The sequence below is a fragment of the Ctenocephalides felis genome, unplaced genomic scaffold (assembly GCF_003426905.1).
Source record: "Ctenocephalides felis isolate EL2017-DRISC unplaced genomic scaffold, ASM342690v1 CF-g0.4_SCAFFOLD_01604, whole genome shotgun sequence".
Lineage (NCBI taxonomy): Eukaryota > Metazoa > Arthropoda > Insecta > Siphonaptera > Pulicidae > Ctenocephalides > Ctenocephalides felis.
The window spans coordinates 34,981,752-35,008,074 of record NW_020537758.1 but is presented as its reverse complement, the minus strand read 5'-3'; the positions used below and the strand labels follow the sequence as shown (position 1 = coordinate 35,008,074).

Genomic DNA, 26,323 nt, shown 5'->3' with positions numbered 1-26,323 from the left:
AATATAATAATTATATATATAATGTATCCAATATATAATATCATTGTACAATTTAGGAGTATTTTTATTAATCTTAGTAATTATATAAACTAATCATATACTGACTTTTTTTGATAAAAGTGTAAGCTTTTGCGAGACTCGAACAGTAAATCAACAATTTATGTTAATAAAAATATGTTATTTTATTGCAAATTCAACATAATTTGAAAACTGAGGTTATTTCTATATAATTCAAATATCAATCATACTTTATTCAAGCACGCATTTTACTCTGAATCCAATCCACGTAATCTCCAACTTTCGTGTAAACGCCTGGCCAGCCTTGCATACCGCAAGGCGAAGGGCCAAACGACACTATTCCGGCCACTATCCAGTTAGCCACCTGGCCAGATTCCCGATCTATGGCCATAAGTGGCCCACCCGAATCCCCACGACAGCTGTCTCGGCCACGTTCGCCACCAGCGCATAGTTGGCCCGAACCGATTTGAACCGAAACACCTGCATAGACGTTTGAGCAAGCGGATCGGGTGACTACTGGGACTTCTAGTTTGAGTTTTATTGGGCTTTCTGATCCTATTGGGGAAAAAATATATATTAATAAAATATATTATTTAATGAGGTTCATAAGCAAGAGCCTAAAGTAATATTTTTAAATTTTCGTTTCGACAGTTTCTGAACATTTTGGCATATTCAGAAAAAATTGATGTGTGTGTATGTGTTGACACAATTTTTTGAGTCGTTTCCGGTATCACCAATCAACAGATTTGAATTATTCAAAAAGCATTCGATTCTCATTGATGAAAAAAAGTTTCGGAGATATGAAGCAAAAGGTGCAAAAAATAGATGTACAGTTTGAGACGTGTTGATCAATTTTTGACAAACAAAGGTTCAGCTGGACTTCAACCAGGAATGTGATTCAAATAGACGGAGTAAAAATTTGATTACATTTTTGCGATGAGTTTCAGCATTCTGTATCAGTATTCAGGATCTGTAGGAAAATATATGCTGATAGATGATGTGCTAGATGTGCTAAGTAGTCATGTTGACAGATAAACAATGTAGACAAATCAAATATATATTGATCAAATCGATTATTTACAAATATCGGAAAGTTATGGAAAAATGCCACTTATATTTAGTCACGGCAAAATTCCACTTATACCGTATGCCTAAAAAATGATTAAATACTTTTGATTTCACTCATAAATTTTGGGTTTTTTTTGCCACAAACTTTCAATATAGTTTTCAATTTTTAAATTGTTATCACTGCAAGGAATTCATTTGAAAATTAGAAAATCTAAATAAATAAAACCACAGACATTTCTCATGAACATTAATAGCAAACTGCAAACAACATTTTATTTAGGACTTTGAGTGTTTTTAGTTTTAGGAAAAATTGATTTGCGTTTGCTATATCTTTTTAGTCTGTTTTTTTTATAATAACATTATTTACTGTTTATTCAAATATAATAATTCATTTATAGGAACTGCGCATAAATTTTTGTATTAGATTGCTTTCAAAAGGTTTAGTTTTGCTAATGCGGGCATGACTTTCATCGTAACTTATTAATTTTTATCACGAGGAAAATATTAAATTTTAAATGTATAGTCATATTTTTTATTTGTGTAGGAGCCCATTTTCAATTGTCTTTTAACCGCTAAGACCGACAATATATTACTATATACTTTTTACTTATATAAATTATTTTATTACATTATATACACTGATTTTAAATGGATAATATAAATGGAAAATCTTTTAATAAAAATTATCGAAATAATATCTTAAATTTGCTGCTGTGCTCATCTTTCTAAGTTAAATTTTTCAGGACTTGCAGACAGTTTGTCGTATTTTTCAAAACTAAAGATTCTAAAGTTGAATTTTATGATTCTAGTTGCTGCTGTTTTTCTATTCAACCGGACTACTTTTGTTCTAAACTAAAATAGATAATATTTTCATACTTTGTGCACATATTGAATGTAACTATATCTGATAACTTTATTATATTCTACATCTTGGAGTGTATGCATGTAAGATGTCTTATTGCCACTTTTTATTGCTACAAAACATTTCATTTATTCAGACAAGAACAGATATATTTAAGATTCAATATTATTTCCTCAGCCTATTTTAATTCTGCAGATTGTTTTTTTAATCGACAAGATACGTGCATATTTTAAGGGTTTATAAGAAAACAGGATTTCTTATCACCTGAATCACATAATCCTGTCGTACTTTTACATACAAATATATAGTGAAAATAATGGTTATATTTATACAAATTTACAAGTTTTTTTCTGAATCCAATGTTCAACTATACTTTTTGGACTTATATTACGTATACTCTATCGATTAATGTCCATAATTGACACAGTTAAACTTACTTTTACTATTTTCACATAGTCAATATTTTTCGGCAACAGCATTTACAGAGGTTAAATTACTAAACGTCATTTCAGATACTGTCTGTATTTGAAATGTAGTATTATCAAATCCTGCTATTAATTACGAAATCATTTGGATAAAGATGTAAGATATTCCATATTCGTGCACGTGAAATTTTGAAAATATATACTAAGAGGTTTATTTTTCAAGTTTTTCTATTATAATCTGAATATAATGGTGCAGAAGGCAGATTTTGTTGACACTCGAAACTTCGTCAGTTATTCATTCAATATTTTAACGTATACATTTTATTAATAATAATTTAATAATTATTATAACAAAAAAATAATTAGAATTTCAAACTGTATTTTGTTTTCATGCATAGCTCTAACCATTTATGGTTAAATTAGTTTTCAGTATTTAAAAAACCTGGTTTATACACTCAGTTGCTCTATATTTTTTTTTCGAGGTAGAAACATACTCGCATTTTAGACTTCCAAGATCTTCGATTCGATAAACTATCAGTTAGCTTTTTATTGTTGGTTATTATTATTGATCTGCTATATAATTCTGTGATTGAAGTCTTGTCTTTGGTTTTTCTTGCTTTAATAAAAAACTGAGCTTTCTATATGAGAACTTTTTTTTCTGTTGCGGAGAATTCATTTGAAGACACCCATAGCTTGAAACGTTCGAATTTTGCTCGAAAATGTTGAATTATTGACTCCGATTTTAATTGAATTTTTTTTAAATTTTGAATTAATTTTGTAATCCACAAATTATATAAGTGTATTCGACAAATATGATTGCTTTGCTTAATCGCGCTTTACTACCAATTTTATTGGCTTCATAAATAAGAAAGTATATATATTTATATATATATATATATATATATATATATATATATATATATATATATATATATATTGATATGCGACAAAAAACTTTTAGCTCAATTCAATAACCCTATGTTTCATATTTATTTTTATTAATTAAATAATATTAATATTTATTATTTTTAATGCTACTTAAATTTTCGTAATACCAATATACATTTTCTCAATTGTAATTAGTTTGAATATAAATACAAAAAAGCAGAATTATTAATTAATTCATTAATGGATTAATCTTCGATATTCTTTGTTTCATAATATTAATTTTTCTTATTTATTATTTTAAGTTACTATTAAAAACTGGTCTCAATATCAATATTTATTTTCACAATTGTAATTAGATTTTGAATTATACATTTATTTGAATTTAATTATCACGAAGCAGAATTAATACCTCGGTTCTCCATTAATTTTTAAACTTTTTTAAACTTTTCTCAATTCAATTAAATATAGTCGAATATTCAATATGTTTTGATTGCGTTATTAATCATTTGTGGAAATAAATATACTCTTTCGTGGTTTCTTTATTCAATTTAGTTTAGAAATGTATCTAGAATATTATAATTTTATATATTAAAATTAATATTTAGAACTTTTATTACTTTTAATTAGTGCATATGTTTATTGTGTATAATAAACAAAATTATTAATATTTTAATTGATATAAAAAAGCAAGTTGCTTCAGTTTAATAAAAAATTAATAAAAAACTCTTTGTTAAAAGTAATAGACAACGAAAATAATAAGTTTGGAGGATGCAGAAACTCAACACCTAATATTTGCTTAGTCGATCACTTCTTATATCATCACCAAAATATGTAAACACACAAATAAAAAATTTGAGATTTGTAAAGTTAAAGTTTATACAGTATATTGTATAGTTGAAAGCAGTTGCGTACTGGAAAACAATGATTCTAAATAAAAATTTAATAAAAATTTAATAAAAAATTATGATACATACTTGATTCTGTTTTTCCCCATCCAGCAACATACAAGCTTTTTCCAACAAATGACTTTGTTTGCTCAGTTGCATCCGGAAGACATACTGGCTTAATATAATCTGAAAATAAAATTAATATTTTTAACTATTTATATATATATATATATATATATATATATATATATATATACTAGCACATCCTGCCACGCGTTGCTACGGCTTTTTTTACTCCACTCGATTAAAATATGAATCCGTTTCACAATCATAATTTCAAATTTTTTTATAAAAGTTAATATATATTTAAAAATATTTTAAATTGAATACTTAAAATATAAGAATTCAATCCTATTTTAAAGCACAATCAGCTTCAAACAATTATCTCAATTGATACATTAATAATAATATTAGATTTTAATTACACAAATTTCGCATATATTCAAAATAAAAAAACACTACCACTGAGTTAACCCTTTTAAATAAATTATGTGTAATTAAAAAACATATCAAGTGCTTAATGGCTTTCACATCTCCAAACAAGCACATATAATATTATATTATATTTAATATTTTCAAATTAAAATTGACATCGCTATATAAATTTTATTTATTTATGCATATTATATATATTGCCAATCCTGGACATAGTTTAATATCCATAATTGAGATTTTTAAACATATGTTACATGTCGTAAATATTTATAGTTAATATTAAAATCTAATATAGTAATATATTTTTACAAATAATAATCGCATATATTCGAAATAAAAAACCCTGATTTAACCCTTTTAAATAAATTATGTGTAATTAAAACATCAAGTACTTAATGGCTTTCACATCTCCAAACAAGAGCACATACAATATTATATTATATTTAATATTTTTAAATTAAAATTGACATTGCTATATAAATATAATTTTATTAATTTATGCATATTAAATATATCGCCAACCCTGGACATAATATCCATAATTGAGATTTTTAAACATATATTACATGTAGAACGTTACAGTTTTTTTCTTTGAAAATCTTCGAAATATTTATTTATAGAATCTAATATAATAAAAATATTTTTTAATATTAATATAATAATATTTTTTCACTAATAATAATCGCATATATCCAAAACAAAAAAACTACCACTGAGTTAACCCTTTTAAATAAATTATGTGTAATTAAAACATATCAAGTACTTAATGGCTTTCACATCTCCCTTCAATTTTAACATGTTCATCCCTTGGATTTTATTTTATTTTATATCTTATGGATTTAAAAACTTGTGAAATCCGCAAATAATATTCATATATAATTGTTCATATTTTCATTAATTTTTTATATATCATTGTATATATTTTATTTTATATACATTATTTGGGCATCAGATTATTTTCAATGTTAGTTAATTATTCTTTGTTCGGTTTTTGAAATATAATAATTTTATTATTACGTTAATTACATTTCATTTTAACGTATACATTATATACATTTATTTGTTTGTCGGCAAGAAGATTAGATAGATTCATCTGGAAATTAAGTTAGGAATGAAAACTTGAATTACATTATTATATTTTCTGCGCTTACCGTGCAATTTTAACCTTTTTAATGGTAGTTTTTTTTTAAATTTAACTAGATTTATACCTTTTTTATTTTATTTAGATTTTATTATTACCTTCATTAGATTTACTTTACCGTACCATTTATGTACTTTTATTTGTCGACAAAGAAATTAGATTTTGGTTTAGATTAAAATATGCCATTATTCATTCCTCTGTTTGTGATTCAATTTAATCAGATTATTATTGCGTTAATAAGATTTACTTTAATGTAGATTTTATATACTTTTAATTGTTGATAACAAGATTAGATATATTTAAAAATTAGATTAGATAAGGAATTTTTGTTTTAGAATTAGATAATCAAATTTTCTGTGTTGCAGTTTTAATCTTTTTAATTGGTTTCTATTGAAATATGCCATTCTTTTGAAAGTTTTTCGAATTTCATCAGTTTATTATTATGTTAATTAGATTTATTTCAACGTACATTTTATTTATATACTTTTAATTATAGATACCAATATTAGCTATATTTAAAAATTAGATTAGATATGGATATATTTTTTTAAAATTAGATTATCAAATTTTCTGTGTTGCAGTTTTTACCTTTTTTAATAATTTATATTGAAATATGCCATTAATCACTTGAAGGTTTTTTGTATTTCATCAGTTTATTATTACGTTAATAGGATTAACTTTAACGTACATTTTATATACTTTTAATTGTAGATAACAAGATTAGGTTAATTTAAAAAATAGATTAGATATGAAAAATTGTTTTTAGAATTAGAGTATCACATTTTCTGTGTTGCAGTTTTAATCTTTTTAATTGGTTTCTATTGAAATATACCATTATTCTTTTGAAAGTTTTTTGAATTTCATCAGTTTATTATTACGTTAATAAGATTTACTTTAACTTACATTTTATATAGTTTTAATTGTCGATAACAAGATTAGATATATTTCAAAATTAGATTAAATAAAGAAATTTTTTTTTAAAATTAGACTCTCACATTTTTTGTGTTGCAGTTTTAACCTTTTTTTTAATTAGTTTATATTGAAATATGCCCTTATTCGTTTGTTGCAGGTTCTTTGAATTTCATCAGTTTATTATTACGTTAATTAGATTTGATTTAACGTACATTTTATATACTATTAATTCTCGATAAAAGTTGATTAGATATGATTTTTTTTCAGAATTAGACCCACCCAGATCACATTTTCTGTGAAAAATTTTTAATAGGTTTATATTGAAATATGTCATTATTCTCCGTTTGGATTTTTAAATTTAATCAGTTTATTATTACATTAATTAATTTAATTTTAACATATATTTTATATACTTTTTTGTTGATAAAAAAATTAAGTATGACTAAAAATTAAATTAGATATGAAAACCAGAATTAGATTATTACATTTTCCTCGTTTAATGAGCGGAGTTAATTTTTCGTATTAAAATCTTTTTTTAATATTTGTTTCATTATCCTTTTGTTCAGTAATTTTTTCTATAATACAGTTGTGAAGGTAGATAATACATTCGTAATTGTCGGTCGTTTATTCTCAAAAGACAAATTTTTTAATCATGTAACATTTTTAATAAAATAAGAACATACACCTATACACCAAATGGAATTTTACTGAACATTATAAAACCAGGAAGGAGATGATTTGTTCAATTCGGCATTATTACCGCATATTAGGCGAAAAATAATAAAATTTTGATGCTTGTTAATTAATAACTACCAATTAATTTTGATGCTCTTTTGGATAGGTTGACTGAATTAATAATAAAAACGTGATTTAACTTAATAAAAAATAGTTTCGACTCAAAACAAATTTTTTTGTAAAAAAACTTTTTTTCATTTAATTTATTTGCAAACTATTTATTTGAAAAAGTGCGAAAAATTATTTACAAAACAATTTTTTCACATATCTATTTATATAATAATTTTATATTTCATACAAAATTATAATAAAATATATCTATAATTTATATAAGTATAAATGAATTTGATTTCTGTTTATTGTGATGACAAATTTTATTTGACTATAATGCCACGATTTGAGTAGTATTGAATTCATAAATATATTATTGACATTTAAAATCCAGCCTATTTTAAAAGCAAATACAGATATATTTGTAACATATATGCAAATTTTATTCGAAAATCATACTATATCAATATGTATGTATTAACATTAAACAATCTGTATTGGTATTTCCAACATTATACAGTTATATGTTTCAGATTTATATAAAATATACTATACTGTTTTTGTTCTTTTTTATTCTTAATATTTTTTATACTAAAATTATAATATTTGTGATATATAAAAATTTTAAATAACTTGCTAGTTTGATTTAAATTGAATTTTTAATTTACTCATCTGTATTCATAAAATAAATAAATGAAGAAAACTAAAACTAATTGATGCATTATCCTCATTTTTCGAATGAATGCGATTTTTCTCATTGTATAGTTAATTCGATTTTAAGCTTTCTAGGAATATGTCTGGAATATTTTAAAATAATTTTTTAACATAAAAAGTAAAACGATTTTATTTGTTATAATCGAATATTTTCATTTTGGCAATACTCTAGCATATAATTTGTTTTTGACAATCTAAAAGAAAATCTTTTTTTTTTTTAATTAATGGCCTTGCTAACTTGAGCATTTAGCCACCTACTATATTACATTATGTAGAAAATCTTTTAATAAACACGTGATAGATAATTTTTGATAAATAAAATAAAATAAAATAAATTTTTTGTAAAAATTTATTATGGGAATATTATTCTCATATAAATAGAAACATTTTTTCCCAAGTGTTTTGTTCATTGGCTTAACTTTTTCTTGTTTGATATTTTTTGCAAGAGCATATTTTTCTGGATTATTTTATTGATTACTTACTAACGTAATGAAAGTGCTGAATTAAATAATTATTACTATATTAAATCGATAAATATATACTGTAGCAAAATAGTACTCTGTTAGAAACTATGTTTGATTTTATTTTAAATTTTGCGGGCTTTTAGTTCTACTTCACACATGATATATTGTTCTCTAAGGAGAGAAAATTTGAAAGTGATTAAAAATTCATGTATAAGTTTGCACTTTTATCTATATAAAATTTAATATAAACATAATATTATATATATTTAATATATTATTTAATATATTTTGGAATTGTACAAATAATTTTTCTACTATATTGTTTTCGATACTACCAAAGGGGTCATCCTTTCATTTGCTTTGTTGATAACGCATATTTTATTTTCTCAATTTTTTTCATTTTTCCAAATGAAATATTAACAAAATTAAAACGAAAATTTCAAGTAAAAATTAGGAGAAACTGCTACTATTTCTCTTTGAAAATAATTTTACTAAAAATGTATTATACATTTGTGATACATCCCAGGCTTGTGTTTATGCTCATTTCTGTTGAATCATTTGGATGTTCATGTTATATTCATTTAATTTAGAATTAGTATAATCCTAGACGTGACTTGATTAATTTTCTGTTGTCCAAAACTTCTTAAAAATAATTTTATTAAAAATGTAATAAACATTTGTGATAGATCCCAGACTTGTGTCTAGGCTTATTTCTGTTCAATCATTTAGAATTTCATTTTATTTTCATTTTATTCGGAATTAGTATATTCCTAGACGTGACTTTATTCGTTTACTGTTGCCCAGCTTGCTTGACCAAAACTTATTGCTTTTGCTGTTGGGCTTCAAAAACCTTATTATTATGCACAGATATTTGCTGCGTTTGCTGTTCACTGTGCATTTTTATTTTTTTATTGGTTCATTTGGATATATTTAATTAACTAGTTAATATCCACGTGTATTTGCAGTGTTTGCTGATGAGTTTGAAGATCCTAATTATTAGACACAGCCACTGAATTCATTAGGTTTTGTACTGAGATATGCTGCATCTTTAGATCTTTGACATAAAGGTCCAATCTGGACTACTCCTGACAATCTAGTATTAATTTATTTATTTTAATGACCGTCCAAAAATTTAATATAATTTTTTTTTCACAAATAATAGTATTTTTCCAAAATAGAAAAAAAACTAACTCTGAGTTAACTATTTCAAATGAAATTGTGTAATTAAAACCTACCTTATTTCCTAATGCCATTTTATCATGATAATGGTTCCTGTTTTCCCCGTCTCCAAGATTCAAACCTTTTAAGGCGCGTTATACGATCTTCTCCATTTCATACTCTGCATACTACGTTGCGTACTCTGGTTTACTAAAATACAATTTTTGTGCACTTGCTGTCAACTTATACTGCCATCCTTCTTTTTGTCACCTCGTAGGTGTCCCGGACATCTTCAATTCGTTCAAACCACGAGTCATCAATGCATTGATCTGTCAAACCTCCAAATTTTGGTATCATGGCTAATAATTCATTGCCTGATATCTTCTCTTCTGCAAATAATTTTTTGACCATATTGTTTTTGATACTAGTTAATATCCACATGTATTTGCGGTGTTTGTAATTGAGTTTGAAGATCCTAATTATTAGGCACAGCCACTGAATTCATTAAAATTTATACTGATAATCTTCAGATTACTGACATAAAGGTCCAGTCTGGACTACTCCTGTCAACTTAGTATTATTTTATTTATTTTATTGACCGTCCAAAAATTTTATATGATAATTTTTTTCACAAACAATAATAGCATTTTTAAAAATAGAAAAAAACTACCACTGAGTTAGGTATTAACACATAACACATTGAACGACCCGGACTAAGATACATCTTTTAACGTAAAAGAATTTTTAAATTGAATTATCGCAATTTTTTCACTTTGATATATCTGAACCTCGCAAGCAACAATCTACATCTGATCTGAAACAAATGCTATCGCTCGAGTTAACTATTTTAAATGAAATATGTGATTGAAACCTAACCTGTTCCCTGATGCGATTTTATCCTAAAAATACGCGCTGAATGATTCCTGCTTTCCCCAAACCTTTTAAGAATCGTTATTCGATCTTCTCCGCTTCTAAAAAATGCTGTTAATTGCCTTTTTATTTTGTCATATAAATCCTTTTTAATTTTGTCTGGTTCACTAAAATGCCATTTTCGTGCACTTTCTGTCAACTTAGATATCAACAATACTGGCATTCTTCTTTTTGATACCTGGTAGATGTCCCGCACAGCATCAATACGTTCAAACCACGAGTCAATGCATTGATTTTGCATACTCTGGTTCACTAAAATACCATTTTCGTGCACTTGCTGTCAATTTAGATATCAACAATACTGCCATTCTTCTTTTCGACACCTCGTAGGTGTCCCGGGCAGCTTCAATTCGTTCAAACCACGAGTCATCAATGCATTGATCTGTCAAACCTCCAAATTTTGGTATCATGGCTAATAATACATTGCTCGATATCTTCTCACTTGAATCATTGTTAGTTGCCTTCATCAAGTTAATCAAGTCTGATAATTGAATTACAATACCACTATCTGTTGTTTCAATGACGTTACTCTCTTTTTCAATGACGTTACTCTCTCCAGTAGCCAATTCTCAAAATTTAGAATAATAATTTTTCAAAAAATTTCAATAAATCGTCCAGATACTCTTGGTTGATTCGTTTTTGATACTGTTATCTAACTTCTGAACTTGTTCGCTAATTATGAACATGATATGAACTTGTTCGCTAATTATGAACTCACTTTAGATTACTTTTCAGTATCGGATCATATTCATACAATTTTGTACAAACAAATATGTCACATTCTCATGTTCATATGAAATCAAGCCATGCTGATCAAATCAGCGGGTTTATCAAAACTATCAATCATGTAGGCTAACAGGTCACATTCCATAAAACCTAACCTGTCCCCTAATGCCATTTTATCCTGAAAATACACGCTGAACAGTTCCTGTTTTCCCCATATCCAGACAGAGAATCAAACTTTTTAAGACGCGTCATACGATCTTCTCCGTTTATGAAAAATGTTGTTAAGTGCCTCTTCATCTCGTCATATGAATACGTTGCGTACTCTGGTTTACTAAAATACCATTTTCGTGCACTTGCTGTCAATTTAGATATCAACAATACTGTCATCCTTCTTTTTGTCACCTCGTAGGTGTCCCAGACAGCCACGAGTAATCAACGCATTAATCTGTCAAACCTCCAAATTTTGGTACCATGGCTAATAATTCATTGCTTGATATCTTCCATTATTGTACAAATAATTTTTCTACCATATTGTTTTTGATATTAGTTAATATCCACGTGTATTTGCGATGTTTGCTGTTGAGTTTGAAGATCCTAATTATTAGGCACAGTCACTGAATTCATTAGATTTTGTACTGATATGCTACATCATTAGATCTTTGACATAAAGGTCTACTCTGGACTATTCCTGTCAACCTTGTATTAATTTATTTATTTTAATGACCATCAAAAAATTTAATATAATATTTTTTTCACAAATAATAGTATTTTTCCAAAATAGAAAAAAACTACCTCTGAGTTAACTATTTCAAATAAAATATGTGTAATTAAAACCTATCTTATTTCCTAATTCCATTTTATCATGATAATGGTTCCTGATAGATAATGGAAAACCCCGTCTCGGAGATTCAAACCTTTTAAGGCGCGTTATACGATCTTCTCCATTTCATACTCTGCATACTACGTTGCATACTCTGAATTACTAAAATACCATTTTTGTGCACTTGCTGTCAACTTAGATATCAACAATATTGCCTTACTTTTTTTGTCACCTCGTAGGTGTCCCGCACAGCTTCAATTCGTTCAAACCACGAGTATTCAACGCATTGTTCAGACGAACCCCCAAATTCTGGTATCATCGCTAATAATTCATTGCTTGATATATTCTCACTTACGTTGCATACTGATTTACTAAAATGCCATTTTTGTGCACTTGCTCTCAATTTAGATATCAACAATACTGTCATCCTTTTTTTTGAAACCTCGTAGATGTCCCGCACAGCATCAACAAGTTCAAACCTCCAAATTCTGGTATCATGGCTATTAATACATTGCTTGATATCTTCTGACTTGAATTATTGTTAGTTGCCTTGATCAAGTTAATCAAGTCCGATAATTGCATTACAATTACCACTATTTGTTGTTTCAATGACGATACTCTCTCCAGTAGCTTTTTCTCAAAATTTAAATAAATGTCCAGAAATTTTCAATAAATTGTCCAGATACTCTTGGTTGACCCTAACTTCTGATACTGTTAGCCGACTATTCGCTAATTATAAATACGATATAACTCTGTTTAGATTACCTTTTAATCTCGGTCTATAACCATATTGCAATGCATTACGCATATATATGTCGAAATCAAATACTTTTCTATCTAAACTTTCGACAACATATTATTGAACTCATCTTAAATTTGATTGCTCAAAACAATTTCCCTTGAATTTTATTTGGATATATCATATGAAATATAAAACGGGTTTAAAAATATGTAAAATTGCCCATATTTTCAATAATTTTCCATATATTACTGTTTATATTTTCATTTATGTTTTATATATATTATTATTATATATTTTTCATTCATATATAATGTATATAGGCATCCGTTTATTTTCAATGGTAGTTCATTACTCTATGTTCGATTTTTTAAATTTAATCAGTTTATTATAACGCTAATTATTTCAACGTATGTTTTATATCATTTTATTCATCGACAAGAAGATTATATATTCACTAAAATGCCATTTTCGTGCACTTTCTGTCAACTTAGATATCAACAATACTGGCATTCTTCTTTTTGATACCTGGTAGATGTCCCGCACAGCATCAATACGTTCAAACCACGAGTCAATGCATTGATTTTGCATACTCTGGTTCACTAAAATACCATTTTCGTGCACTTGCTGTCAATTTAGATATCAACAATACTGCCATTCTTCTTTTCGACACCTCGTAGGTGTCCCGGGCAGCTTCAATTCGTTCAAACCACGAGTCATCAATGCATTGATCTGTCAAACCTCCAAATTTTGGTATCATGGCTAATAATACATTGCTCGATATCTTCTCACTTGAATCATTGTTAGTTGCCTTCATCAAGTTAATCAAGTCTGATAATTGAATTACAATACCACTATCTGTTGTTTCAATGACGTTACTCTCTTTTTCAATGACGTTACTCTCTCCAGTAGCCAATTCTCAAAATTTAGAATAATAATTTTTCAAAAAATTTCAATAAATCGTCCAGATACTCTTGGTTGATTCGTTTTTGATACTGTTATCTAACTTCTGAACTTGTTCGCTAATTATGAACATGATTATGAACTTGTTCGCTAATTATGAACTCACTTTAGATTACTTTTCAGTATCGGATCATATTCATACAATTTTGTACAAACAAATATGTCACATTCTCATGTTCATATGAAATCAAGCCATGCTGATCAAATCAGCGGGTTCATCAAAACTATCAATCATGTAGGCTAACAGGTCACATTCCATAAAACCTAACCTGTCCCCTAATGCCATTTTATCCTGAAAATACACGCTGAACAGTTCCTGTTTTCCCCATATCCAGACAGAGAATCAAACTTTTTAAGACGCGTCATACGATCTTCTCCGTTTATGAAAAATGTTGTTAAGTGCCTCTTCATCTCGTCATATGAATACGTTGCGTACTCTGGTTTACTAAAATACCATTTTCGTGCACTTGCTGTCAATTTAGATATCAACAATACTGTCATCCTTCTTTTTGTCACCTCGTAGGTGTCCCAGACAGCCACGAGTAATCAACGCATTAATCTGTCAAACCTCCAAATTTTGGTACCATGGCTAATAATTCATTGCTTGATATCTTCCATTATTGTACAAATAATTTTTCTACCATATTGTTTTTGATATTAGTTAATATCCACGTGTATTTGCGATGTTTGCTGTTGAGTTTGAAGATCCTAATTATTAGGCACAGTCACTGAATTCATTAGATTTTGTACTGATATGCTACATCATTAGATCTTTGACATAAAGGTCTACTCTGGACTATTCCTGTCAACCTAGTATTAATTTATTTATTTTAATGACCATCAAAAAATTTAATATAATATTTTTTTCACAAATAATAGTATTTTTCCAAAATAGAAAAAAAACTACCTCTGAGTTAACTATTTCAAATAAAATATGTGTAATTAAAACCTATCTTATTTCCTAATTCCATTTTATCATGATAATGGTTCCTGATAGATAATGGAAAACCCCGTCTCGGAGATTCAAACCTTTTAAGGCGCGTTATACGATCTTCTCCATTTCATACTCTGCATACTACGTTGCATACTCTGGATTACTAAAATACCATTTTTGTGCACTTGCTGTCAACTTAGATATCAACAATATTGCCTTACTTTTTTTGTCACCTCGTAGGTGTCCCGCACAGCTTCAATTCGTTCAAACCACGAGTATTCAACGCATTGTTCAGACGAACCCCCAAATTCTGGTATCATCGCTAATAATTCATTGCTTGATATATTCTCACTTACGTTGCATACTGATTTACTAAAATGCCATTTTTGTGCACTTGCTCTCAATTTAGATATCAACAATACTGTCATCCTTTTTTTTGAAACCTCGTAGATGTCCCGCACAGCATCAACAAGTTCAAACCTCCAAATTCTGGTATCATGGCTATTAATACATTGCTTGATATCTTCTGACTTGAATTATTGTTAGTTGCCTTGATCAAGTTAATCAAGTCCGATAATTGCATTACAATTACCACTATTTGTTGTTTCAATGACGATACTCTCTCCAGTAGCTTTTTCTCAAAATTTTAAATAAATGTCCAGAAATTTTCAATAAATTGTCCAGATACTCTTGGTTGACCCTAACTTCTGATACTGTTAGCCGACTATTCGCTAATTATAAATACGATATAACTCTGTTTAGATTACCTTTTAATCTCGGTCTATAACCATATTGCAATGCATTACGCATATATATGTCGAAATCAAATACTTTTCTATCTAAACTTTCGACAACATATTATTGAACTCATCTTAAATTTGATTGCTCAAAACAATTTCCCTTGAATTTTATTTGGATATATCATATGAAATATAAAACGGGTTTAAAAATATGTAAAATTGCCCATATTTTCAATAATTTTCCATATATTACTGTTTATATTTTCATTTATGTTTTATATATATTATTATTATATATTTTCATTCATATATAATGTATATAGGCATCCGTTTATTTTCAATGGTAGTTCATTACTCTATGTTCGATTTTTTAAATTTAATCAGTTTATTATAACGCTAATTATTTCAACGTATGTTTTATATCATTTTATTCATCGACAAGAAGATTATATATTCACTAAAATGCCATTTTCGTGCACTTTCTGTCAACTTAGATATCAACAATACTGGCATTCTTCTTTTTGATACCTGGTAGATGTCCCGCACAGCATCAATACGTTCAAACCACGAGTCAATGCATTGATTTTGCATACTCTGGTTCACTAAAATACCATTTTCGTGCACTTGCTGTCAATTTAGATATCAACAATACTGCCATTCTTCTTTTCGACACCTCGTAGGTGTCCCGGGCAGCTTCAATTCGTTCAAACCACGAGTCATCAATGCATTGATCTGTCAAACCTCCAAATTTTGGTATCATGGCTAATAATACATTGCTCGATATCTTCTCACTTGAATCATTGTTAGTTGCCTTCATCAAGTTAATCAAGTCTGATAATTGAATTACAATACCACTATCTGTTGTTTCAATGACGTTACTCTCTTTTTCAATGACGTTACTCTCTCCAGTAGCCAATTCTCAAAATTTAGAATAATAATTTTTCAAAAAATTTCAATAAATCGTCCAGATACTCTTGGTTGATTCGTTTTTGATACTGTTATCTAACTTCTGAACTTGTTCGCTAATTATGAACATGATTATGAACTTGTTCGCTAATTATGAACTCACTTTAGATTACTTTTCAGTATCGGATCATATTCATACAATTTTGTACAAACAAATATGTCACATTCTCATGTTCATATGAAATCAAGCCATGCTGATCAAATCAGCGGGTTTATCAAAACTATCAATCATGTAGGCTAACAGGTCACATTCCATAAAACCTAACCTGTCCCCTAATGCCATTTTATCCTGAAAATACACGCTGAACAGTTCCTGTTTTCCCCATATCCAGACAGAGAATCAAACTTTTTAAGACGCGTCATACGATCTTCTCCGTTTATGAAAAATGTTGTTAAGTGCCTCTTCATCTCGTCATATGAATACGTTGCGTACTCTGGTTTACTAAAATACCATTTTCGTGCACTTGCTGTCAATTTAGATATCAACAATACTGTCATCCTTCTTTTTGTCACCTCGTAGGTGTCCCAGACAGCCACGAGTAATCAACGCATTAATCTGTCAAACCTCCAAATTTTGGTACCATGGCTAATAATTCATTGCTTGATATCTTCCATTATTGTACAAATAATTTTTCTACCATATTGTTTTTGATATTAGTTAATATCCACGTGTATTTGCGATGTTTGCTGTTGAGTTTGAAGATCCTAATTATTAGGCACAGTCACTGAATTCATTAGATTTTGTACTGATATGCTACATCATTAGATCTTTGACATAAAGGTCTACTCTGGACTATTCCTGTCAACCTAGTATTAATTTATTTATTTTAATGACCATCAAAAAATTTAATATAATATTTTTTTCACAAATAATAGTATTTTTCCAAAATAGAAAAAAACTACCTCTGAGTTAACTATTTCAAATAAAATATGTGTAATTAAAACCTATCTTATTTCCTAATTCCATTTTATCATGATAATGGTTCCTGATAGATAATGGAAAACCCCGTCTCGGAGATTCAAACCTTTTAAGGCGCGTTATACGATCTTCTCCATTTCATACTCTGCATACTACGTTGCATACTCTGGATTACTAAAATACCATTTTTGTGCACTTGCTGTCAACTTAGATATCAACAATATTGCCTTACTTTTTTTGTCACCTCGTAGGTGTCCCGCACAGCTTCAATTCGTTCAAACCACGAGTATTCAACGCATTGTTCAGACGAACCCCCAAATTCTGGTATCATCGCTAATAATTCATTGCTTGATATATTCTCACTTACGTTGCATACTGATTTACTAAAATGCCATTTTTGTGCACTTGCTCTCAATTTAGATATCAACAATACTGTCATCCTTTTTTTTGAAACCTCGTAGATGTCCCGCACAGCATCAACAAGTTCAAACCTCCAAATTCTGGTATCATGGCTATTAATACATTGCTTGATATCTTCTGACTTGAATTATTGTTAGTTGCCTTGATCAAGTTAATCAAGTCCGATAATTGCATTACAATTACCACTATTTGTTGTTTCAATGACGATACTCTCTCCAGTAGCTTTTTCTCAAAATTTTAAATAAATGTCCAGAAATTTTCAATAAATTGTCCAGATACTCTTGGTTGACCCTAACTTCTGATACTGTTAGCCGACTATTCGCTAATTATAAATACGATATAACTCTGTTTAGATTACCTTTTAATCTCGGTCTATAACCATATTGCAATGCATTACGCATATATATGTCGAAATCAAATACTTTTCTATCTAAACTTTCGACAACATATTATTGAACTCATCTTAAATTTGATTGCTCAAAACAATTTCCCTTGAATTTTATTTGGATATATCATATGAAATATAAAACGGGTTTAAAAATATGTAAAATTGCCCATATTTTCAATAATTTTCCATATATTACTGTTTATATTTTCATTTATGTTTTATATATATTATTATTATATATTTTTCATTCATATATAATGTATATAGGCATCCGTTTATTTTCAATGGTAGTTCATTACTCTATGTTCGATTTTTTAAATTTAATCAGTTTATTATAACGCTAATTATTTCAACGTATGTTTTATATCATTTTATTCATCGACAAGAAGATTATATATTCACTAAAATGCCATTTTCGTGCACTTTCTGTCAACTTAGATATCAACAATACTGGCATTCTTCTTTTTGATACCTGGTAGATGTCCCGCACAGCATCAATACGTTCAAACCACGAGTCAATGCATTGATTTTGCATACTCTGGTTCACTAAAATACCATTTTCGTGCACTTGCTGTCAATTTAGATATCAACAATACTGCCATTCTTCTTTTCGACACCTCGTAGGTGTCCCGGGCAGCTTCAATTCGTTCAAACCACGAGTCATCAATGCATTGATCTGTCAAACCTCCAAATTTTGGTATCATGGCTAATAATACATTGCTCGATATCTTCTCACTTGAATCATTGTTAGTTGCCTTCATCAAGTTAATCAAGTCTGATAATTGAATTACAATACCACTATCTGTTGTTTCAATGACGTTACTCTCTTTTTCAATGACGTTACTCTCTCCAGTAGCCAATTCTCAAAATTTAGAATAATAATTTTTCAAAAAATTTCAATAAATCGTCCAGATACTCTTGGTTGATTCGTTTTTGATACTGTTATCTAACTTCTGAACTTGTTCGCTAATTATGAACATGATTATGAACTTGTTCGCTAATTATGAACTCACTTTAGATTACTTTTCAGTATCGGATCATATTCATACAATTTTGTACAAACAAATATGTCACATTCTCATGTTCATATGAAATCAAGCCATGCTGATCAAATCAGCGGGTTTATCAAAACTATCAATCATGTAGGCTAACAGGTCACATTCCATAAAACCTAACCTGTCCCCTAATGCCATTTTATCCTGAAAATACACGCTGAACAGTTCCTGTTTTCCCCATATCCAGACAGAGAATCAAACTTTTTAAGACGCGTCATACGATCTTCTCCGTTTATGAAAAATGTTGTTAAGTGCCTCTTCATCTCGTCATATGAATACGTTGCGTACTCTGGTTTACTAAAATACCATTTTCGTGCACTTGCTGTCAATTTAGATATCAACAATACTGTCATCCTTCTTTTTGTCACCTCGTAGGTGTCCCAGACAGCCACGAGTAATCAACGCATTAATCTGTCAAACCTCCAAATTTTGGTACCATGGCTAATAATTCATTGCTTGATATCTTCCATTATTGTACAAATAATTTTTCTACCATATTGTTTTTGATATTAGTTAATATCCACGTGTATTTGCGATGTTTGCTGTTGAGTTTGAAGATCCTAATTATTAGGCACAGTCACTGAATTCATTAGATTTTGTACTGATATGCTACATCATTAGATCTTTGACATAAAGGTCTACTCTGGACTATTCCTGTCAACCTAGTATTAATTTATTTATTTTAATGACCATCAAAAAATTTAATATAATATTTTTTTCACAAATAATAGTATTTTTCCAAAATAGAAAAAAAACTACCTCTGAGTTAACTATTTCAAATAAAATATGTGTAATTAAAACCTATCTTATTTCCTAATTCCATTTTATCATGATAATGGTTCCTGATAGATAATGGAAAACCCCGTCTCGGAGATTCAAACCTTTTAAGGCGCGTTATACGATCTTCTCCATTTCATACTCTGCATACTACGTTGCATACTCTGGATTACTAAAATACCATTTTTGTGCACTTGCTGTCAACTTTTTTTTTTTTTTTTTTTTTTTTTTTATTTATGATTTATTGGCTTTATAAACTAGTATATTAGCCATATACATGAGTTAAACTTATTTAAACATTTACTATATCATATCATATCTACACTATATCTTAGTCTTGTCTTACATATATATCACTGACTTATGTATATTTCATTTGTAATTTTATATGTATGTATTTATGTATATTTTATTTATAATTTTATATTATTAGATTTTATATAAGTATACAGAGCACCATATAGTCTTACATCTGTTAACATTGTTATGAAATTAATTGGAAGGCAGATTTTATGTTTAATAATTTCTTCCCATAGTTTTTGCCTGCCCTTTTCCCAACGTTTACATTCCATAATGATGTGTTCTGCATCCGCCCTAGTCGCTTCACCCAAGCAGTAGCAACTAGGATCGATATTGATCCCAATTCTGCTTAGGTGGAACGGAGCGTATGAATGATTTAGTCTTAATCTACATAGTGTAGCATAAAAAGGCCGACACTCCGTGAATCCGTCATACCATGGTTTGGCTGGAATTTTTCCTTGTACCATACCATAAAAACTTCCTTTAATTCTTATCGATGACTGGAAATCCAATTGCCAAATATTCCGAATGTTTGCTCTGTTACATCTTTTTATGTCACTATATGATATTCCATCCGCAACAACAGTCCCTGTATTTATAGCATCTTTGGCGCCGTTATCCACCGCTTCATTGCCAGCTATCCCAATATGGCTTCTTACCCATATAATGCGTAACTCCCATTTTTTTAATAATATCGCATGTATGTCATTTAATGTGTCTATCGTTAATAATGACGGGTCCTTTCCCAACGACAACATGCCCTCAAGAGCAGACCTGCTATCGCTGATTATGACCGATTTCTTCACATTATGTTCAACAATATACTTTACGCACCTATTAATAGCGTACATTTCCGCTGTATATATTGACGCATCTTTATCTAATCTATATTTTGTTAAGGAATTTGTCCCCTGATGGTAAAAACACGCACCGACACCATCTGAATTCTTCGAACCATCTGTGTAAAATATATCATAGTCTTCAAATGTTTCCTGTATACTTTCTTCGATCTCCATCCTACATTTATTGGTATCTCCACTATAGTGCACATTGGCGAAATCGATTTGAATTATATTTTTCAGATTAGAAGAAGTAACATTGTACTTGAAATGAAATCTTGAGGTTGCTGTCCAAGTTTGTAAGAGATTACATTTTTCAACCACTTCACTATACGCAGTTACTAGAATAGGGCTCTTCCTATTTCTCCAGTATGGGCTGTTGAGTTCATTATTGATCTGATTCACATTCTTTAATACTACGTTATTATTTTCATTCTATCTATGATGAAGTTTGAAGCCAACAATCTCCTCCTCAAGTGTAAAGGATATATGTTAGCTTCAACATGTAATGCATTGATAGGAGTGGAACGCATGACCCCCAAACAAGACCTCAAAGCTTTGTTTTGGATTGTGTCTAGTTTGCTAAGTACACTTTTGGATGCGTCGCCATATATGAAACTACCGTAATCCAACTTAGATAATATTAATTGCTTGTATATTCTAAGAGAAATCTTGATATCAGCACCATAATTAATGTGATTAAGAAACCTGAGAATATTCAGTGCTTCTTCACATTTATAAACCAGATAATCGATGTGTGGTTTCCACTTTAATTTGTCATCAATAAGTAGCCCGAGACATCTAATTGTAGGTTCAACCTTCAGCACATTATTGTTTATGCTGATATAGTCTGGATTTATAGACTTCCTATGTCTTGTAAAGAGGCTTATTGTACTTTTATTTTCTGACATTAAAAACCCTAACGATATACACCAATTATGGAAGAGCTGCATTGTTATATTCATTTTATCAATAGCCTCATGCAAAGTATTAGCCTTATGTAGAAGTATAATATCATCCGCGTACTGCATAATTTTGACTTCCAGATCTAGCGCGGATTGTAACTTGCAGGTATATAGATTGAATAATAGCGGACTAAGAACGGATCCTTGAGGTAGTCCTTCTTTCATTTTACGTGGTCCGAATTGTAAATTGTTACACCTGAGATTGATTCTGCGGTCTGATATGAGGTGGTGTATATGAAGAATAAATCTTCTTGGCATCTTGATATCAGACAGAATCTTCATTAATATAGGTATTTGAACGCAGTTATAAGCATTAACTAAGTCCACGTTTGCAGCAATCAGGAGATTATTTTTTGCTAAATTAATTTTGATTTCATATACCAAGGATGTGATAACGTCAATCGTGCCCCGATTATTACGGAAACCTAGCATGCAACTAGAAAATATCCTGTTGCTTTCCGCCCACCATTCCAATCTTCTTTTGATCAGTCGTTCGAATGTTTTCGCTATACATGAAGACAACGATATAGGACGATATGATTCTGCTCTTGAAGGATCTTTGCCTGGTTTAAGAATTGGAATTGTAATTATATTTTTCCACTCATGAATAGCTGTTTCGGTGGTCCAAACTTCGTTAAGAACCCGTAGTAACATATTCTTGCCAAAACTGGATAATTTATTCAACATTGGATAGTGAATATTGTCCGCACCCGGTGTAGTGTTCGAATTTGTTTTTAGTGCCAAAAGAAGCTCCTGCATTGCGAAAGGACCTTCCAGTACATCCATTTCTTGTGCACTTGGAATAATTACTTCATTTGTTGCTGAGGCCGGGGTAATATTGTTAAGGAACTTATCTGATTCATCTATAGGAAAAGGATTTCTTTGCACTACTCTATTTTTCAAGGCTTTTACTTTATCCCAAATGTATTTAGATGAAGTTGATCTTGTAAAAGAATTACAAAATTCAATCCACTTGTCCCGTTTTTTCTTTTTGAACGTTATACGACATTTCGCTAAAATTCTTTTATATTCGATGTAATTAGCCAAAACTGGAGACCTTTTGTATTTTCTAATAGCTTCTAGCTTCATCTTATTGAATTTCTCACACTCTTCATCCCACCAAGGCGTTGACAGAAATCTATCTTTTTTACCGAAGTAAGGTCTTGACATGGGAATTGCTAACAAAGCCGCCTGATTTATGCATTTAACAAACTTACCGTACGTAGCCGATGGATCTTTATCAAATATCAATTCTGACAATAGCTTATCTGTCACTTGCTCGTATTTCTTCCAGTCAGCTTCTTTAATTTTCCAAATATGCCTGTTTCTAATAGTATTGTTATTCATATTAACCCTACTCACTCCAATCCGAATTGATATACCAAGGTGGTCCGATCCCAAAGTTTCATCTGTGACGTGCCATTCCGCACTGAGCATCACAGATGGATTGCATATAGATAAATCTATCGCAGAAGGATTTCTGTCATGTCTTCTCAATAACGTAGGCGATCCGTCATTCAGAACACATAACCCCTCTGAGTTAATGGCTTCGCTTAAAATTATTCCGTCATGATTATTATGAATGCTGCCAAAACTCGTATGATGCACATTGAAATCACCTGCAATTAAAAAAGGCGGCGATATGTTTCCAAATAAAGAAGTCCAATAAGTAAGATTTGTCCTGTGTCCTGGAGCACAGTAAATCGCAAAAATATTAAACACAGTACTATTATTGACTATGATTTTGGCCCCACAAATTTGAATTTTTGTGTTGCTGTATATCTCGGTATTTATAGTTTCGAAACGTAGTCTATGGCAAATATATAAAGCTACACCTCCGAATCCATCGTCTCTATTGGTATGTATTAAAGAGTATCCGGATATATCATATTTATATTCCTTTTTCATCCATGTTTCAGATAAAATTACAATATCAATTTGATTGGCTTTCATATAGGCTTCCAATTGCAACTTCTTTGAATATAGTGATCTAATATTAATTTGAAAAATTTTAATCATAAGGAGATATGTGAATATAGAATCGTTTATTTATTTATTTATTTATTTATTTTTTTTTTTTTGCATGCCAATCAAAGGTTACTACAAGTAAAATACTCATATTGTATAAGGTAATAACACTCATATTATCGGTTTACAGGATTCATAAATCACTATCATCTTTATCAAGTCTAAGTTGTGACCTCTCCATCCTTTTTAATATCTCAACTAATATTTTATAGTGTTCAGTATTGTTCGGCATATAAATCCGTTTAATGTTATCTATAAAGTCTTCGAGTAAATCGATGGAACTATCTTGATTACCAATGATGTTACTACTATCTTGATTACCGATGATATTACTATTATCTTCTTCCTGTACATGTTCAGTGTTTGTTTTCAAGCGTTTACTTGGATTATATTTGGGTTCGGTGCTAGGTTTATGAATTGTTGCTCGTTCATTTTCAATATTATTTCTCGATGTAAATTTTGGAATCGACCTAGTTTTGGTTAAAGATTTATGGGTAAATCTTTTTGGTTTACTAAACTGTATAGTATTAGCATATTCAGCTTCCCCTACTTCCTCTAAATCTGATAATATTTCAAATCTATTTTTGTCCAAATTGTTGTCTGATTTGCCCGCATAACCACTCTGTTTTGTGTGAAAAACTGGAAAATCCCTATTCCAGTCATTACTAGCATACCCTGTTCTCACCACTCTAGCATATTTATTTTGGTTTTAACGCGTTTTTTGCTTCATGGAAGGCTATATTTTGCCATGCCATCATTTCTTTTATTTGTTTATTTTTTATGAATACCGGACACTCTTTGTTATTTGCAGGGTGGTTTCCTCTGCATAATGCACATTCCACTTTTTGTTCATTACAATCGACTACATTATGTTTGCCGGAACATCTCATACATCTTTGATCTCCTTTACACTGTTCCTTTATATGATTAAATCTACAGCATCTATAGCATTGCACAATTTTTTGAATAAATGGTCTGACCACGCATTTAACTGAATGGATTGCCACTTTGTTAGGTAGCACTGTACCTCTAAACGTTATTTTAACACATTGTGATTTAACCTTCGTTACGTCAGTATTTTTTGCTTTCATACGTAGGACTTCAAGGACAGGTATGTCGGATTCAATCGCGTCCAAAATTTCTTCTTCTGATAATTCAGAATCCACATCAAATATTATACCTTGTCTGGTAAGCAAATATTTCGGGATATATGCTTTGAGATTTTTCTTTTCCAAAATCTTTTCATCTAGTATATTATTTGCAGTATTAGCATTTTTAAATTGCAATTTCACTTTGTTTTTCCCCACAACTGAAACTTCTAACAAATCTGTTTTAAAGTGTGAACCTGAATTATGTATTATTTTTCCTAACGCCATAGGGTGTAGACGTCCTATATTTTTATCTGTTGATTCGACATAAATTATGTATGGTCCCATGTCAAAATCTTCAAATCGATTTATATTATTCAGAATACTATTTTTAGTTAATTTATTCACCTCATTATCTGAGACTGTAACTTCATTTTCTTTAATATCATTAGCTGCATTATTGTCATTTTTATTCGATTCAATATTTGTTTCCATTATTTCTTCGCATACACTCACTGCCTTCTTGTTTGTTTCACTGTTGGTTTGTTTTGATAACCCTTTTTCTTTTTTACTTGCTTTAGTTATACTACCATTAGCTTTCTTGACGCCTTTAACAATCTTTCTAATTTTAAATCCACTTTTACAATTTAAACTTTCTTTCATTAATTTATTCTCATTAGCGATCTTTTTACTTAAATTCTCACTCACTATATCACAAATTTCCATATCTGCGTTTAATTTGTTTACGTAAGTGTTCGTCGCCTCTGGTATCGTTGCACCGATATCAGAAACGCAGGTATCAGAATTCGGATCGGGCGGCCGGCCGCCCGAACCGTTAGTCACTGGGAACATCACAATAATATTAGTTATTTAATCGATGTGTACTCTTCGGCTGCTACACAAGAACT

At 29.6% G+C, this 26,323-nt stretch overlaps 1 protein-coding gene across 1 annotated transcript in view; it reads right to left on the bottom strand.

Moving 5' to 3' along the window:
- Positions 1-253: 253 nt before the first annotated feature.
- LOC113373661 (CLIP domain-containing serine protease 2-like) overlaps positions 254-26,323 on the bottom strand; it is a 46,319-nt gene continuing 20,249 nt past the window's right edge. The window contains exons 4-5 of the mRNA XM_026613944.1: positions 4,236-4,334; positions 254-573 (exon numbers count right to left, since the gene is read on the bottom strand). Of these exons, the coding sequence (XP_026469729.1) occupies positions 254-573; positions 4,236-4,334 (419 nt within the window). The remainder of the gene's footprint in view (positions 574-4,235; positions 4,335-26,323) is intronic.